At 42.3% G+C, this 19,310-nt stretch overlaps 1 protein-coding gene across 50 annotated transcripts in view; it reads left to right on the forward strand.

The window, feature by feature from the left end:
- Ank2 (ankyrin 2) overlaps positions 1 to 19,310 on the forward strand; it is a 505,060-nt gene that overhangs the window by 402,616 nt on the left and 83,134 nt on the right. For 43 of the 50 annotated variants that reach the window (XM_063260663.1, XM_063260668.1, XM_063260641.1 and 40 more), the window contains 8 exons: positions 27 to 125; positions 5,395 to 5,592; positions 8,294 to 8,392; positions 8,903 to 9,001; positions 11,947 to 12,144; positions 14,532 to 14,630; positions 15,275 to 15,373; positions 18,815 to 18,913. In XM_063260663.1, coding sequence (XP_063116733.1) covers positions 27 to 125; positions 5,395 to 5,592; positions 8,294 to 8,392; positions 8,903 to 9,001; positions 11,947 to 12,144; positions 14,532 to 14,630; positions 15,275 to 15,373; positions 18,815 to 18,913 — 990 coding nt within the window. The remainder of the gene's footprint in view (positions 1 to 26; positions 126 to 5,394; positions 5,593 to 8,293; positions 8,393 to 8,902; positions 9,002 to 11,946; positions 12,145 to 14,531; positions 14,631 to 15,274; positions 15,374 to 18,814; positions 18,914 to 19,310) is intronic. The other 7 variants (XM_063260655.1, XM_063260672.1, XM_063260683.1 and 4 more) reach the window with 1 other exon arrangement.

The following is a 19,310-nucleotide window of genomic DNA, read 5'->3' on the forward strand; positions in this document are numbered from 1 at the left end:
ATGACTGGGCGATCTCTTTCCCGCAGCGTGGGGAGACGGCCCTGCACATGGCAGCCCGGGCCGGCCAGGTCGAAGTGGTCCGGTGCCTCTTGAGAAACGGCGCCCTCGTTGATGCCAGAGCCAGGGTAGGTGGTGTGTGCTGTCTTCTGTACTGTATGGTGCGTAGTCCCCACTCTGAGCAGGATTATTCTTCAGGGTGTTTGGGGCATAAGCAAAGACACCAATTTGATGACAGTTGTTCCGACAAAAAAGAAACTATGTGAGTTATACAATGACAGTGATGCCCCAATTCCAGAAGCATCAAAAATATGTGCATTTTAGCAGCTAAGAATATAGCATTGACTTAGATTTTAATAATTTTCAACCTCAAAAACACTTCCACATATCTATTGTAAACTTATCTGCATTGTAAAATGCTGTACGTATTGAAATACATTTCTTAGCTACATTTCCACAGTTGTTCCTTACAAGTTACTTAACAATAAATTACCTCCAAAGTTTGAGTGTTTTCACTTTATCAGTTTTACTTTTTTCTGTAAGAAGCCAACTTTTCTTTTTATTGTCAGTTTTACATAGCAGATATCTTGTCTTGCTACTATTCTACAATAGAATTTTGGCATTGTAGATTACTTGATCACATTTGTCTTCTTTTATAATCACTTCTGTTTTTTATAATCACTTCTTTTTTCTTGCTTATTTTTTCTGAATTTCATTTCTCATTCTCTTCTCTCTCTCTTGCTACATGCTGAATATAGCAGTGATTTCTCTTGAGGTCCTGTATCTTTTGTTTCCTGTCCTGTTCTATTTGTACTACAACTGCTGGGACCCTCGTGGGTTATTTACATGTTCCTTCTCCTCCAACACTTGGGGACTGTCTTCAGCTTGCCACTCCATTGCGGCCTCACTAGAGGATCAGGGTTATCTGGAGTCTATCTGGAGTCGTCATTGCGTTTCTGTGACTTCATCATGGAAATCTGGAGTTGGATATAGACACCTCAAAATTCCTTTCTCAAAAGCGTTTGTGTTTTCTCACTCCGTGATTTGCTAGGACTTTTATCCTAGTGAATCCCATGGATCATCACGCTGCAGTCTTGCCAGGACTTTGGTGGTTTTAGATCTCACCTGGCTTCCCACTGTGTCTTGTAGTATCATTTGTATTCTTTGGTGGTCATCATAGATGCATTATACTTTTATATATATTTAGATCTTTTGTTATTTAGCTACATTTTCCCCTGACATGGCATTTTTCTTACTTTCTTTTAAGGTTACTTGGCATTCTGCCATTTAAAAAATACTTTTATGATCAACCAACACACTCTGAGCATCATGAACAGTGTTATTTTTACTAGAAATTGCAGTAATGTTTCTGGTAATTTTTTGTAAGCTATATTTAATAGTAAAAGAAGTACCATTTCTCTTCTTTTATTCTTAATATTTTTCCAATTTTCAAATGTAATTTGAAAATTTTTCTTTCAGTAAAAATTTACTCATTTACATGTATTTATGCCAGTTTTTCTACACTGATTTAACCCATGTTGGCTGTTGTTCTTTGTAGATACATCCAAAACTTTCCTTAAAAACACTATCTAGACTCTCTCCTTTAAGATGCTGTAACAGTCAATCATTCATGTGTTTATTCAATGTTTGTGTTCCTTCAAGTCTATTTTCTGACTTCTCTTTGACAACTCCATTTAGTCTTATAGTCTACATGTACAAACATAATTCTCTTAATTCTTTCCCATTTAAATATTAAGTGTTATATATTGTCCTATAAATATTTTAGTTCTACCACCTAACCAAAGAGACCCCTTCTGTATAGCATCCTGTTCCAAACAGGAAGAACATGACACCTTACAGAATGGAGCCCCCAGATTCAGTGTGTGACCCCCCAGGCATCCAGCTCTTGGAGCTCAGCTCTGCGTCTCTGGCAGCATTGCAGGTGGCACTCGTGTCCCTGTTCTGGCTGAGACCGAGCAGCCAGGGCAAGGCTTTTCTTTCCCATGTTCCATCTAAGGTGCACCTGAGCCAGAGCTGTTGACTTTCATTTCATCTGTGAATGTCCCCTTGGAGCCTCTGACTTTGGCACTGTGCAGAGCTATAGCTATAGTTACAGAACATCTAGCATAGACTGCTGTATCTGATACCCAGAGCAATGCAGTGTGGCAGTGCGGTGTGTTTAAGTCCCCATATTCAAGACTGCACTGACCTGATTGTGGTCAGAGAGTTAAAATAAGAAAGGTTTCTCTCACAGTCCCATATCCTTCTCAGCACTCTCTGCTCAGAAATGGTGCTCTTTCATGCTAAAGCAGCACTGGACAAGGCAGCAGAAGAGCTTTGATCCACTTTTCAAGACCATTTCACATGTAAAGAGAGCCCTTTGCCTCTCAGCCATGCAGTTGGCTGGTTTCTAATCAGTCGTAGTCCATCCCTGAACAGCTGACTGACTGGGACTGGGACCAGGCTGAGCGCGGTGCCCTTGGTGTGGTCCATTTGTGAGGTAAGTGGGATGACTGACTGGCCCGCCGGGTCCACTGCTGCCAAGGAGGGACAGTTGTTCTCACAAGAAGTGGGTTTCAGATGACATGAGCAGAAAAATGAACACATACCACTCTGTCTCATGTCTTGGTTCCCCAATGCACTACACACATCCATGCACTTCTGAAAACTTCCTTTTTAAACCTGGTATCATGGCCTAGAATTCTCCCCTTTGAAGTGGAACTGTTGGAAATTCATGTCCCGTTACTACATTGAGCTCATGGCCAAGATCTCAGTACGCTTCAGTTCTTCTCAAATGAATTTTGAAATAATATACCATGATTATTCTAACCAAGGGCTGTATCATACATTTTGCCTACTTCTAATATACAGTAAAAATCAACCTGATAGACACAATATTATTTCTAATTTTAAAAGCACACGGCTCTGCTCAGCCAAGGGTGTGGGGTTTGCTTTCCCAGGCGCACAGCCTGGAGAGCCAGAGCTGCAATAGCGCAAGTTCCTGGCTGAGCAGGCCGTGGGCGGAGGAAGGGCCTCCTTGGCCACGTCCCCAGTGGGTGTAACCGGTGGGGCTGCCAGGGCCTCCCCGACGGTGTCCCCCTTGTTCCCGAGGTCCCGCGGGTGCACAGTTGAGGGAGCCTGCGCTGCGCAGCAGGAACCTAGCCACCCTGTCCCTGCACTTAAGCTCCTTCAAACTGAACTTGTTAAGGCTTTGTTCTTTAGAACCCTGAACACTGGTACCTACTAGCAGAAGTTCCACAGAAATTTGAGCCTTCGCCAGCCACTGTTACTTCTGTCCGTTTGCGAAAGGTCTTGGGGCTCAGCCTGTCGTCTGACTTTGGTCACCTTGCAGTAGAGGGACACGGCAGACTGGGGGGCGAGGGTAAAGCAGAGCTCACCTACTTCCGGTCAGCAACACTTTTCAACGGGGAAGGAATTTTTGCCTCTCATGTTTGGAGGGGGTCTGGGGAATCAGACTCACCCACGCACATGTCCTGGCTTTCCCTCTCCCCATGAGTCTTCTGCACTGTGACTTGTGTCCTGTTAATTTTAGCTCAGAGTAGCAAATTCAGTGTTTGCAATTCAGTAGAGAAAGAAAAGCCCAAATATGAAAAGTTCTTATATCTCTGGTTATGGATTAAAGATTTTCTTAACAAAATCTGTATGTTCTTTTGTACTTTTAGGTAAGACTATATCAAAAGTTGTAAAAAGGAGGTTAGATAGCTTATTTCTTAACTTAGAGGAGGAAAGTAATGCTGTGGAGTCTGAGAACCAAAGAATGCCTGGTCCATCTTTAACCAGCTCCAGTAGCTCCCACCGATCGAGGACTGTCTCTTCTCATCTATCTGTGACAGCACCATCATCGCCTGCCCCAGGATCCACTGCAAAACACAGTGTGAGGCTTGTTGTATTTGCATCCACCTGTATCAAGTTCTCCAGGACTGAAGTCTGATGTTCACTGCAGCTTCTGTCAAATTCCCTGATTTTTGATGCACATGACTTTTTGCTAGCCACTTGTACACTTGTTCATTCCCTCCATCCTTGTCGAGAGTCATCTGCCCTGTTAACTGGCCTCATAGCTGTCTTACCACGTTACTTCTGTAGACTATATAGGCAAAGAAACACTGTCTTTGGAACCCAGTCTTCAAATTCAAGCCCTGTTTTGATGCTGAATGGCCTTGGAAAATTCTTGAAAACTTAGTAAATTACTCTTGATCGCTTTATTTGAAAAATAATCATACATTTCATGACTCCTTTCAGATCTACTGAGGATCACATATATGTCAGAAATGAAGGAAATTTGTAAATTGCAACTTTTTATAAAACTAATTCTGTTACGAAAATAATTATATTACTATTACTTTTCACTACCTTGAATTTCATCAAGTGCTATTTTTCTCTTTCTGTAGCTGCTTTTTCTTTTCTGATAACTTTAAGGCAGTACATTTATTTAGACTGATCCATTTTATCTCCCCCCCCATTCATTCTTAGCCCTGCTTTTCCTTCCTCGCTGTTATTATGCCATACCCATTGGCAGATCGTAACTTACACCTGCTTTCATCACTAGGATTATACTCGGGTTACTTTTTACCAGAGGCAGTGGTTGGCCTGGTTCTCTTAACCCTGAAAGCACTATTCCTGACAGCGTATTAGAATCAAGTGATTCCTTGAGCCTCCTTGAATGTGTCCTTCCTGTCCCTTCTACCCAGCTATATTCTGTTTTTAAACTCAGAACTCTTGGCAAACAGTTCACTCCATTTGCTTCTTGCCAGAATTTCTTCTCATCTTTGAAGTCTAGGATGCCAGTCCCAGGCTCATTTGCGACACTTCCTGGAACAGCAGTTTTTAAAACTACTTTATGATATTCTCCTTTATCCATGGTTTCTCCTCAAAGAATATGATCAGCGTTTGTATCCTTGGCTGGCCCAGCAGAGTTAAGAACAAAATTTTCCAGCTTTCCTGGGTCTTTTTCTCTTGACACAGTTCCCAGAATAAAGCTTGCATTTCAGTGAAGGCTTTTGAGGGATAATTTATGTTTTAGGTTTCTGGACTCAATTTCTTTCTTCCTGAAAGTCATGAGTTAGTTTATATTTAAACACAAGTGAAAGCTGAGGTGTTAATAAGTTGAGCTGTGCTTTGGGTTTCCAGGAAGATGATGATCAAGTTCATGAAAGTACTACTATTTAAAAATGTTAGGGAAATCTTGTGTTTAAATAAGTCACCTATATAGGAAACCATAGATTAAGCCATAGTGAAAGAACAGTAATTTTCTTTTGAGTGGAGAGTCTTAGATTCCAAGGAAGGCAGCCGAGAAGATGGTGGTCAATCACAGGAGCTTGTACTGTTGGTGAAGTTTGGTCTGTCTGGCGCTAACTCTTGACTTGACTTGAGTTGTAGGAGGAACAGACACCTTTGCATATTGCCTCCCGCCTGGGTAAGACAGAAATCGTCCAGCTGCTTCTGCAGCACATGGCTCATCCAGATGCGGCCACTACCAACGGGTACACGCCACTGCACATCTCAGCCCGGGAAGGCCAGGTGGATGTGGCGTCAGTGCTCCTGGAAGCCGGAGCAGCACACTCCTTAGCTACCAAGGTGAGGAGAGTGACCTCGCGATGGTGTGGACCAGGAGGATCCCCCAGCAGGGCCTCTGCTCTGCCACACAGAGTATGAAGAGGGGCAAACTTTGGTTTACTTTTCTCTATAAATATTTTAGAATCATTTCCTAAATGATCAGAAGGGGACTGAAATTTTATGTAATATCATTAAAAAAAGATTCTGGATTCCATTCTTCTAGTAAATGACAGTGTGGGGTGTTTTGTTTTGTTTTAGTGCCAGTACCTAAGATTTTAACTAATATGATTCTCATAAGCAAGTTCTCCATGTTCTCCCATTTCTGCCATAAAATCTATAATGCATTCGTTCTCAAGAGAAAAAAAAGATTCTCAAGTACAATGAACTGGTATCACTAATGAGGAAGAAAATACCACCTTACATTGGCAGAGCCACGTTGGGTTGTAGTACTACGCAGGAACTCGCTTAACTTAACCTTCTGTTTTCCAGTCCTGGTTTCAGCCATCTCCGACTCGGTATCCTGCTCCCTTTCTGACCTCCAGTCTTTCCAAGTGTGCTTGCCTACATCAAGCTGGACTCAGAGTTGTTACTGATGGGGAACAAGGAGTATATTGCAACCTGAATTTTACTTACGTTCAGTTTTGTTGCAGGCCAGGTCAATGCTTCATCCTCTTGACAAATTCTATTCAAAACTGAGTATTTGGAAGTGACTTAGGATAAAAATGTGACCACACTCAGCTCACTGGAGCAAAACAAATAGAACTAGGCAGACGAACAGGAAAAGGAGGCGAATGAAATTCTGGAATGCGGAACTCTGTCACTGAGCAAAATAATTCCACAAAATCAATGGTGATCCAGATTAATTAATTAAAAAGACCCTTTAAATTTGTCCATAATACATGGGTATAAGAATTGCATCCAAACCGGGGAAAGTTCACAAGTATAAATCTGCAAGCAGAAGCCACCCTCTCACTGCTCTTAGGGCTCAATTGGTTGCCCATGGCTGAAAAACATCTTCCTATTGATATAAGAAGTTGATAATTATTCAAATTCTGACATCTGAAAAGTTGAAAGAATTTTCTATAATTCTTTAAAAGAAAAAACAAATCCAATAACTAAGCAATGAAGATATAACAATAGTAGTAAGAACCTAACAGATGAAAGTGTAAACAGACAAAGTTAAGATATAAAGATATGGACATAGGGAGTAGTTAGTTGCTGTCTTTCAAATAGCTTTTGGTTTAAAAATATAGTAAATTAGGGCAGTGAAATAGAAGACACTATGAAACAGTTTTAACAGTATAACCAACCAGGGCTGAACGATAGGTGAATCACTTAACTAAAAGCTATTTATAAATATCAGAGGGAGATGACATCCTTAGGTGATTAACATGGGGAAAAGCCGTGTGATGTAAAACACTCTTTATAACCCTGCCTCTGGGATTCTCCAGTGTGTAGCTTTGCCTGATAAGAGATTCCAGACTGATAAAGAGGTCGATCAGTTCATCAGGAGATGATCTCTCCTTCCTCCCGTGTGAACCCTGCTCCAACTCAAGTTAGCGTCATCCAATCATGCTGTGCACTGAGGGTGGGGAGCAGAGTTTTAACAGCAGCTGAGGATTATGTGGACCCAAGCCAGAGGAAGAAATCCTTCCTGTGTTTGGCCCACATGAGGCAAATGCCAAGAGATTCACTCTCTTCCAAAAATTAATTAGTACAGAATGTTTAAAAGAAAAAAGCAGAAAAGTGTCATCTTAATTCACAATAATTGATCTGGTGGTCTGACAACACGATGGAAGGGCTCCATTGGTTCTTGGGGATGTTCAGTGGTTGAGAAGGGGGCAAGGAGAAGCTGCGCCTTGGAGAACTCAACACAGGCACATTTGCTGTTTTATAGATCCTGCTCAGCCCACAGTCCTTGCTGTCCCACCCTAGTGCCAGAAGAGCATGTGGCTAAACTGTCTGGCTGTGAGGACCCTTTAGATCCTAGTGTGGGAGCCTGACTACACCAGGATCTCACCCAGGATTTCACAGCACACTGCTGACTGCATGGTCTCTGAGCATGCAGAGGACAGCTGAGCTGTAAAAGAGCTTTAGAGCTTTAGCATGTTTAAAAGTCTGTTGTTAATCAGCTCAACACCATGCCAGAAGTATACTGTATTTCACAAGAGGAGTTGGTTTTTAAAACAGTGTTGCTCTTCAAGAAAGGGATCAGAAGTCAGGATGCAAAGAGCTTTTAAAATTGTGAATATTTTTGTTTTGTAGACCATTTATCTTGCTGTATCTGCAAAAAAAATATGTAAACTGGGTCACTCTTTTTTTTACTGTGACTCCCAAAATATCATAAAATTTAAATAAATTGGGAACTAAGGTGTTATAAAAAGCATAAGAAATAAAAAGCAGCTGTTGTCTCAATCTTATTAATTTTTGAGATGAGGAAAAAAAGGCAGACTTTTTAAAAATCTTACTCAAATCAGAGCCAGTCTTCTGACACTAGTAGTTATTGTAAATTCCAAATTTCAGTCTCTAAGATCTTAAAATAAAATTTCTATTGTCCAGTCTATCAAGCCAAACTTTTGAATGTTAAGTTTCATTGTTTATCCTTGTTTTGTTTATGGCTAAAACATTTCACGTTACCAGTACATTTCCAAAATAGAAAATCAACAAAGAATTTGTTAGGAGTTAGCAAAATACTAAATATTTCCTTTATTTGCTTTTTCAGAAGGGTTTTACCCCTCTTCATGTAGCAGCCAAGTATGGAAGCCTGGATGTGGCAAAACTTCTCTTGCAACGCCGTGCTGCTGCAGACTCTGCTGGGAAGGTAAAAGTTTTCAGTGTCATGTTTTCGTTTTAGTTATGTTGCTAGTGGAATAGTTAGTTCTAGAGATCTGTAGGAATATTTTTCTCATATGAGTGAAATCGATGAAATGGTGCCAAATAGACATGGTGGCAATAACTTTATGGTTTTCCACATATGAGTGCATTCAGAAAGAATGTTGAGCTGCGCCCCAAATGTATGTTCTTGTCATGGCAGGGACCACAGCTTCTTTGCATAAAGAATCTCTGTGATGTCCATGTACACTAGCACCCTATGCCTTTCTTTGTTGTGACCATCGAGATGCACTTTGCCTATTGTAAACTCAATCATTTTTGATTTTAGTTACGTTCCTATCATGAAAACTATTGTGCATTTGTTTTGACTCTTTCTTTTCTATTGACTACATTAATTAATTAACACAAACTAAATCGGCACAGTTTCCTTGCATCCTGGTAGCTTCAGAGCAGCTAAAGCTAATTTATTAACGCTGAAACTGAAACACACCCTTTACAGAACGGCCTTACCCCGCTCCACGTTGCTGCTCACTATGACAACCAGAAGGTGGCGCTGCTGTTACTGGAGAAGGGCGCGTCCCCGCACGCCATCGCCAAGGTGAGGCCTAGGAGGGTGCGCAGGCGCAGGCGCAGTGTAGCGCGGTCAGCTGGCCGCGGGATGGGGCCTCCAGCACGCGGTAGGGTAGCTGGGCCCGGCGGCCCTTTGCCGTAGTGGTTTTGGTGTTAACATCTTGCACACCACTTACAATTCTAGAGCTGGCAGACATTGCGGGGAGGTGCCCCTGTGTCCTGGAGAGGAACGCGAGGCCAGTAGCCCCTAGATGCCCACTTGGTGTGTGGAGAAAGGACTGGGACAGTGGTGCTGCGGGGTCTTCCTTCCCATGCGTCAGGGACGAGGACGCGACGCACCTTGCCACGCCCACTCCATCTAGCTCTAAGTGAAAGACTCTGTTTCTTTGTCTTTTAACCTGTGTCCCTGCATTTGTTATAGCAGGGATCCTTTTACCTCTCTGCACTAGCACGCGATTTTGGGATTTACCGAGCACCAACTCTGAACTGGCTCCAGCTAAAGTCTCATGTTTATGGGCCAGACATTTCCTGTCATTTGGATTTGCCCCTTTGTTTGGAAAAGTACCCAAATTCATCTAATGCATAATGTCATCATTACATCTTGTCTCTTCATTTTGTAAACATATTTTGATAATATACTTAATTTTTTTTGCCATGGAAAACTATTTATGCTGCATAAGGTGAAATAACACAACTAGCATTTATGTGTCACACCTGGTACCTAGCCTTTTCCATGTAGGTGCCCATCGAATCTTATAATAATTCTGTGATATTTGTATTATGATGGTCTCTGTTTTTCAGATAAGGAAGTGAGATTTAAATGAGGCAGCTTGCTCAAAGTTACAGGTATACCCATTATTAGAGCTAGAATTCAATCTCCAGCAAAGTGACGTGAGAGCCAACACTCTTAACCAGTAGATTTATCCTACTTCTATTACAGAAACATATAATCTCACTTATATAAATTATACATATTATCACAGTAATCAAGTGAGGTACTATGTAAAAGCAAATTCTGAAAAACACTTATTTTAATATAGAAACATGTTCCATATAACAAAACATTATAAATGTGTCAAACTTTGCCCACATAGATACATGTATACCTCCACATATAACCCTTTCCTGTCGTTACAATTTCCTTATCTCCTAACAAGCAGTCCTTTGACTCTTTTCTTCTTTCTGCCGAAGTCTAGAGCCTTTTCTTGGTCTTGCTTGGGTGTGTATGGGGACTTTATTTAGTTCCAAAACTGTTTATGGTTTGGAGTACAGGGCTCTTCGGATCTTGCAGGTTGATTACCCCGCCCAAACCTCTTCCGCTGCCAAAATCAACCCCTCTTCGATGGTCTCTTGGATTGGTAAAACATCGACATCATTCTCCACAGAAACCTCCTTCACAAATGCCTGGCCCTCTATCTGCCTTGGTACATCCTGCATTGGAGAATGGGGAACTTGGGGCTAAAGAACCGCATTGGAACTAAAGAGGCCCAAAATTAGAAAATCCACAAAATCTGTGCCCTATTTAAGAGCCCAGGAGTCTGAGTGTGGAATTACAGCTGGGGCGCCTGGGACCTGCGTTAGCCTCTGAACAGGCTTCCTGGGAAGCTGCTGGGTGCGCCTCATCAGCTTAAAGGGAGATGTTAGCCGGGAAAGATGAGAGCTGGTCATTTTGGCTGAGAGAAACGGAAGTAGGGTGGGCACCGGAGGGAAGGCTGTTTGAAGATCACAGTTTGATGATAGCATAGAAACACATTTAAATTCTTAAAATTGTTTTTTTTTTTTTTTTTTAATTCTGGCATGCTTTTTAGTTAGACTTAGGGAAATATGTCCTCAAAATACCTCTTATCTCAGTCACACACACACACAGGCTCACACTCACACGCACACAGGCTCACACTCACACTCACCCTCGATCATTCTCTCGCCTCTGCTTTCTATGTGTCATGTCAATGGTAAACCCACCATTTTTAATTTCTTTCATACAGTTTTTTTCATGCAGTATTCTACCAGGTTTGATAAACGAGAAGAAGACAATGTGTATTCAAGCCTGATACTTGTCCCAATGTGTGTGTGTGTTCATTTTTTTTGGATACCAGGGATTGAGCTCATGACCTCATGCTTACTAGGCAAGCGCTGTAGCTGCTGAGTTAAATCCTCAGCCCTGTTTGGTTGTTTTTCACAATATGAGATTTACAGTTTGCCAAGGATGAGATATTTTGGTCCACTGGACAGACTCCCACGTAAAGCTAGAAGCCACGCTTTTCCACTTTTGCTGAGGGGAGAGTCCAGATTTAAACTGACTGCAGGGTTCATATAAAGCTGTTTTGTCCTGTAATATCTTTTTCATGTATCCAGCCCTTTAAAGGCTGGATTAAGCTCACTTTTGTTTTTGTTCACCTGATCCACTGCCTGGCAGTAACATTTGCTCACTGAAGGAAAAGTACAGTCTGATTCAAAGAGATTGTAGAAGTAATAGCATTTTACTCTGTGTGTGTCTAAAACCACTTCTGAAGTTTAGGATTCAGTTCTGGGTAATTCAAGAGCAATATTGACAAACTCTAGTCCAGTCAGACCAGGTCACCCCTGGTAGAAAAGGGTCTGAGATACTGCTTCTAAAGGGAATAGTGCAAGGAATGGGAGTGTAGCTTGCAAAAGAGAAAACTAAAGAGAGAGAGATGAAACCTGCCTCCAGTACGTAAAGTTAGTTATGTAAACAGGGAACCTGCCTGTTATCTTAGGAAAAATCCAATAGTACACGGAGATTTTGTGCCTGAGAGTCCTTATAGTAGAGCAGGAGGTCAGGCTGGAAGGATTAGGTGTGGTCAGATGCAGGCTCGGGATGGGTAAGAGTACGGATCAGTTGTCAACTCGCTTCTACTTTTCTTAATTGCACAGTGTTATTTCCTGTAGAGAAACATTTAGGAACTTGTTAAACTTCTTTTTGCTTATACACGAGTCTCTGCTTTGTTTTAGAATGGTTACACTCCTTTACACATTGCTGCCAAGAAGAACCAGATGCAGATCGCTTCCACGCTCCTCAGCTATGGAGCCGAGACCAACATTGTGACAAAGCAAGGCGTAACACCACTCCACCTGGCCTCGCAGGAGGGCCACACGGACATGGTCACCTTGCTGCTGGACAAGGGAGCCAATATCCACATGTCGACCAAGGTATTCCCATCTTCCTCCTTGCTCCCACCAGAAACTTTTGGATGAATGCAAACAGAAACCAATCTATGATAATTTGGAGTACAGATGAAAACAGAGAAACAGAGGTGTAGCATAGAGCACAAGACAGGCAGGGGAGCAAGCCTAGAGAATAGCCGGGAAGCCACAAGAAGCAGGAGAGTCACTCTCACAGGTTCTCTTAAATTGACAGCCGTGTTTTTACATGGTTTCTCCATTAGTCAGTTTCACTGACCTCTTTCTGCAGATACTCAAGGTCTTGGTGCAAACCTCCAAAGAGCTACCCAGTGACTCCTAAGAGTTAACAGTCACTGTAGTTCAAATGCCCGGCCCAGACGTCCCTAGTTTCTGGTGTCCCTCATTCCAAATTTGAGAGATGGTAGTATGGGAGGGAAGGTGAGAGATGATGGTTCGTTCTGGGATTTTGTTCAAAGAAGAAGCAGGCAGATCCACCGAATCATCCTCCAGCCCAGCTGAATGACAGAGTCATGATCGGTGATGGGGTCACCCAGCAGAAGATCATCAAGGTTTTAAGGGAGAATTTATTCAAATCTAAAAATATTTAGAATTTTTGCAAGTGCATAGCTGTCTGTTCATCTATCTGTAGTCCATTTTCTACTTACATATATACGTTTGAGTCCATCTAGCTGCTATTCCTCTGGAGGTAGATGCTGAAAAACTAATACTTAAGAGTCTGGGTTTAGAAGTTAATTCTTTGTTTGAATCTTTTGATGTGTTTTGTAATACATGGTTTGGGTTAAGTGAAAAATTAAGCTTCCTAGAGTTTTCTAAAAGCATGCAAAATACTTTTTATTTTTTACATCTGTTGAGTAAACTGTCTTGTTCTGCTTTGCTTTGTTTTGTTTTTTGTATGGGGAATCAAGCTCAAGACCTTAGGCTTGCCAGGCTGGTGCTGTGCCAGGCCAGAGCTCTGTCCCTAGCAAGTTGCAGGTTTGAAGCACTGAGTGAAAATAGATCCTAAGAGCAGAGTGTGTGCTGTGTCCTTCCCGGGAAGAGCACGGGTGGATGGTGCCAAGGGCTTGGTTGTGGGCTGGGTCTTCATCACTGTGCACTGTTTGCCTTCCCACAAGGGCTGTGTCACAACTCCTCAGATCCTTTTAAAAAGTACCACTTTCTGTTCCTGTAACAAAATACTTGCAACAGATAGAAAGAAATCTGTAAGCAATAGAAATGAATTTGGCTGGAGGCCGGGAAGCCCAAGCCCATGGCATCGGCACCTGTTTGACCCTTGCCAGGGCCCTGTGGGTGAGCGCAGGGCTGCCCAAGGTTGGGCTGTGTGAGCCCTGAGCTCAGGTCCGCTTCCTCTTCTCACAGGGCAGCTGTGGTGAACCTGTGGGCACGTGGGCCGCAGCCAGCTGCGTGTTATCACTGAAAGCTCTAAAAGGTTCGCCATCCATGTTATAGGCCACAGTGCCACCCTGGTGGGGTCGGGCACTACCTTCATGACCTCATGGAATGCCAGTTACCTCCCCACCCCATCCTTGAATATCATCAACAGATGAAATTAAGGTTTAATTTCTAACCCATGAAAATTTAGGGACATATTCAAATCATAGCATATGATAAGAACTATTTAAGAGTTCGTTTCCTCAAAATATTTGCATTTTAAAAAGAAGAAACCAGGACAGAGTCTTTACAGTGAAATCTACTTTGTGTCTGGGGCACAATCTGCCTTCATCCCTTCACTTTTAATTATTCACAACTGTATTTTATTTGCATAGTCTAATGAACAAAATAATTACCTATGTGTATATGCCAAAGTTTTTGCATAAACAAACCAAAAACAACAACAAAACGCCCGAGTACTTTATGGTGCTTTATAAATGATAGGGTTACTTTTTATAATTAAGTATCTAGAGGAGCAATTAAAATAAAAAACAAGAGAATCCGCTGTTTGGATGCTGGAAGAAATTATTCTGAACTAATTTCTTATAATTCTGTGCATTTTTGACATTGATACCAAGTTTTATTGATAAGATATAGATTATTGCTGTGATTATGAAGTAACAATAGTATGTGGTTGATCATTTATTTAGGCAAGTAAATAAATGCCACAGAAGGCTCAGCTAGCTGGCTTGGAAGTGAATGTCATCTGGAAGCTTATTAGCTGGGTTGTTTAAGTCTCATATCAAAAATACCCAACATAGAAAATGCAGTTTGCCAAGACTTAGAGAGTAAGTCTTGATGAAAAGTTGCATTAACTTTGAAAGTTTTTCTCGGATATTGTAGGCGCGGTTCCTGGGGAGAGAGGCTCTGAGTTTTCCAGCAGTTTCCGAGACTTGGTGTTGGGTGCTGCCCAGTGCAGTGTGTTTCCTCCTCAAGCAAACTCTTGTGTATCTTTCCCTCTCCAGAGTGGACTCACATCCTTACACCTTGCGGCCCAAGAGGATAAAGTCAACGTTGCTGAGATTCTGACCAAGCGCGGGGCTGACCAGGATGCACATACGAAAGTAAGGCCAGTCATTGACCGGGTCATGAGAGCTCTGGGGAAATCCCAGTCGGGGCTCATTCAGGTCAACCCATGTCAGGTCCCCTCCCCAAAAGACCTCCAGAGGCTCCAAATGGACAGTGTGCTGTCAAGGTCCTCCGCAGGAAGACTCCGGTTTCCCATGCTGGGACCACTGTTTCCTGCTTGCTTTTTTTTGTGCCAGTGATCTGCTGGTGTCCTTCTGGGCTTGCTCAGCTCCATGCTTTTTTGGTTTCACCATGGCTTTTTTCCCTTTCTAGGTCACTAAATTTTGATTAGGCTTTAAGTCCCCAATTAGCTAAACTTTCCTGTATTTCTTCATCCTCTTCTGAGTCTGTCACTTTCTCTGTCTCAAATTATGTTGTATGTGTAACTCTTTCTTAGTTAAATCACATACATTTCTGATCCCTGGTGCTGATGTAAACTCTTACATGGCCAGGGGTCCATCTTTGTATTCACAAGATACGTTATATAATCCACTAAATATTATGTAAGTAAACTAAACTGATTTTCCATCTACCCTATAATAACTGAAATTCCACCTAATTCCTCTCTCCCTTTGGTTATTGCCCATTAAAATAATAATGCTTCTTCTTTATGAGTTTCTGATTTATTTGTTATTTACAGCTCGGTTACACTCCTTTAATTGTGGCCTGTCACTATGGAAATGTGAAAATGGTCAACTTTCTGCTGAAGCAGGGGGCGAATGTCAATGCAAAAACCAAGGTAAAATACTTGGATTTATCTGTCTTTTCTGTAAGCAGATAGGTTCAGCCATTTGAACACTTTGCCAGCTACCACAGCTATAATTATTTTTAAGTTCTTTTAAAGTGATTTAGAACAAATCATGATTTAGAACAAAATTACAAAATTTTGTAATTTTTTGAGACTTTTTATTCTAATGACCTGTGATAGCCATGTAAGTTAGCTTCAGAATGGCTTTTACCAAAAGGTAATGAGATTAGTTTAGTAAGGAGCTGCAGGCTAAAATAGACACCTGCTAGAACAATGGCTGTGTTGGCAGATTTCCTTTACCTCTCCCTGAGCCCTTGACTCCACTCCTATCCATGGCCCTGTCCCCCTTGAGGAAGTACAGACAGACAGCCTGACCTGCATACCTTTCATTTGTGACAAACCTGTCACTGTTTGTTTTGTGGTGAACTGTGGTATTTGGAAATTTATACTTAGGGTAGTTGATAGATCAGACTGCCAGGGAGAACATTTAATAAACCCTTCAGAACTTTTTCATATAGCATGATATCTCTGGGGAAGGAGTTACATTTTGTTCCTGACATTTCATGTGTAGTAGTTACTAAAGGATTGTGTCATTGCTTTGAAAATGCAACATATTCACCATTTAGATCTTGTCTCAAAGTAAAATATAGAAAAGAGCTGGGAATGGAAGTCAGTTTTGAAGGCCTTTAGCTCAAAACCCAGTATCACAATAAAAAAAAAAGCAAATACAGATGGGCATACTGCTTTTACTCCAGAATGACTCACAACTTGATATAAAAGATTTGGAAATGTATGGAATTATTAATTGCTTAAAATGAAAATGAAACTGTGTCCCAGTGGCTTAAGGTAAAACAGACTTTGTGAATTACCTTCTGAGGAAGATTGAACTACTGCGTATGAAAGGAAATTTTCTTCATAAAATATACTGCACAGATTGTGGAGCTCTTTAATGAGAGGAAAAGCCAATGTTTGGTGACATTTTTATATAATTTTAAAAGTTAAAAACTATTTTCATGGACAATTTGTTTGATCCTTGGTCAGACTTGATATCCTGGTGATTTTACAACTGTGAAAATAAGGGACCAGGGGCTTTGGGATCTGCTGACTGTTGTGGACAAGTGGGGTCTAGAACTCCTGTCCAGTAGGACCTGCAAAAGTAGATTGCACCTCAGTCAAATGCTCCTGTAAAGGTTTTCTAGTTGTTCCAGCTTCCCTGGCAGAACACAAGGACAGTCTCCTGACCTCGGAGTCCACTGGGGCCCCCTGGACCGTGATGTCCTGGGAGTGAGGCTGTTAATTTATATCTAGATTATCTGGGTCAGGACCTGCCTGAGAGTGACCTAAAAGACTTCAAGCTGTCCGGTACCAACAATGGGCTCTCCATGCCTGGCGCATCTTATCCCTGGGAACAGGAAGCCAGGGCAGTAAACAGGTTAATGGGAGGCTGAGGTTGACCTGCAGTCCCCTGATGCCAGCTCTGAGTACCAGCCTCACTGATTGCCCGTACAGCTTTGAACTCAAACGTTTCATCCAGTTCTTTAAGCTTCTTTCAAGCCGTGCCCCCAAACTTCAAATCTGTACCCTGCCCCCTTTTAGATGTTTGCTGATATCACTCTGATGTCAGCCTGCCTGTAGGTAGAGGAACACAATCTGATTTTCTCCTCAGCATCATCTCCTGGTAGTTTGTCACATGCCATTGTTACAATTTATGGCACGTGTAGGTGACCAATAGTTATTTATACTTATATGGATTAGTTTATCATACGTCATGTTACTAACTTATGTGCTAAGTTGTTTAGCACATAGCATATGGTTAGTAAACACTTCTTAAATGAATCAACTTGGATGATACTGAAGACATGAACAAAAGTTGGTTGGTATCACAATGGAAAGGAAGAAGTTTGGGGGAAAAGTATCACTTTATGTTGCTCAAGTGTCTGTGCATCAGTGAAATAACTGAAGGCTTCTCAGAGCTCCATGGTCCATGCGCCATGTTTCCAACTTCCCTGGGCTCACTTGGTTGTAGGGAGGTATGGCAGGCATTAGGCTTCTTCCGTGGTTAGTGGCGGGTACACCAGACTCAGGGTCTCTTGGACAGAATGACCCTTGTGCAAGGGGACAGAGGCCATGGGTACACACAGAAGAAGCAAACGATGTGCTTGTCCTGCAGGTAGACAGTGGGTTCCTGTAGGACGAGCAATATCCACACGATCATGGGCCACAAGGACACTGGGTAGAAGGCAGTATACACGTGTAGGTCTGGGTGTAGATTCACGTGGGATGCAAATGGGCCACTCAGACCTTAAAGTTTACCGCAGCTGTGTCTGAAAACCGTAACTTGTCAGAAGTGGGGCAAGTAGATTAGGAAAGTAGTTCTGAGTCACAAAACCACTGTGTTGTCATAGTGTACACAGCACCTGAACCTAAGACTGACTGTGGAGAAGTTGCTTAGTTGCTGTGTTCAATTTCATCATCTCTGCAAATCGGGAGAAATACAACCATTTATCAAATTATTTCTCATTACTCCTTTCACCAGCCATTCTTTATGAAATACCTTGGATGCACCAAACATCCTCATTTCAAGGTGCTTTAAAGAGTAAGGAAAAAATACTTCAGGGTCCAGCACTTGGCACCGTGATGGCTTTTGTTACTGGTTGTACCTCCAAGCATTCGGGCCTGACTTTTAAATTAATGTTAGTACACAAATCCTGTATCACACCTCACTGCCCACTGCAGTTCTCAGCCAGGACTGGCCTCACTAACCTTGCCAATGACTCCTCAGAAATCATAGACTACAGGGCTTTCAATCCTGTGAACATTCAGACCAGAATGTTAAAAACTAGTTTTTTAAGACCGTTTCTGTTGTTACTGAGGATGGGCCACTTAAGTCTGATAACATCTTTTATTCTCCAAGTGTATGGATATGTTCTATACCCAAAGCTGTTCCTGGAAATGAGTATAGGTTTAGATTTATTTTCATTGATTCAGAAACTGTAAAGCAAACCCAAAGGTTAACTTCTAGGAAAGGCAGGACAAGCATAAAAGAGTTTTTGTGACCCTCTGCAGCCTTCTTTCAAAAATAAGTTTAATCTTCCTTACCTCCGAAGTAGGGGGGAAACCAGCGATAATGTCCTTTCCCATTTTAAATCTCTTCTGTGCATACCCATTTTTTACTGCTAATTTGCTCACCAGATATGAATAGTTTTTTCAGAGAGGCTTTTTATCTCCTTGTTTCATAAGCTGGTCTCTTTGTTTAGCAGCAGAAGGTGTGAGGGAGGGTTTGCTGCTGAGAAATGGGTTGCTGGGAAAACTGGGCTCCAAATAAACAAAAGCATCCTCAATGGTTTTGTTGTAAATAAGACTAGGAAGTGAAAATGAAGGCTAATCTCACTTTCCTGTCCCCCTGCAAATTGCTGCCACCTCCAACCCCAGAATGGCTACACACCTCTGCACCAGGCTGCCCAGCAGGGCCACACACACATCATCAATGTCCTGCTGCAACATGGAGCCAAGCCCAACGCCACCACCGCGGTAAGCACTCTGAACTTCCTCCTCTCTGGCCCAAGTGGTCTCATGTCTGAGCTCCCATGTGCAACTTAAATGAGCTTCCACACTCTGGAAAGCCCCTGACTTCTAGAAAAACCTTCCCAGAAGTCAGTGTGACTTCCCGAGAGTGCCCGCCCTAGGGAGGGACACCAGTTGGCCATGCGCCTGTTGGTTCTCTGGAGAGCAGAGCCCTGCGCTCAGACTGCTGAAACTCCTCTGCCTGCAGCTGGCGCTCAGATGTGAGCAGGGGTAGAGCCCTCCCTCCCTGCTTTCTGGAGGGAGCAGCTTTTCAGAGCTGCTGGCTCAGAGGCTCCTGGGGATGTGGAGCAATTGAAATGTAAACTAAGCGGAGCAGTTAAACAAACTGGGATCCCAGGCAGGC

The sequence above is a fragment of the Cavia porcellus genome, unplaced genomic scaffold (assembly GCF_034190915.1).
Source record: "Cavia porcellus strain 051 isolate PalLab524CR breed Dunkin Hartley unplaced genomic scaffold, mCavPor4.1 scaffold_14, whole genome shotgun sequence".
Classification (NCBI taxonomy): Eukaryota; Metazoa; Chordata; class Mammalia; order Rodentia; family Caviidae; genus Cavia; species Cavia porcellus.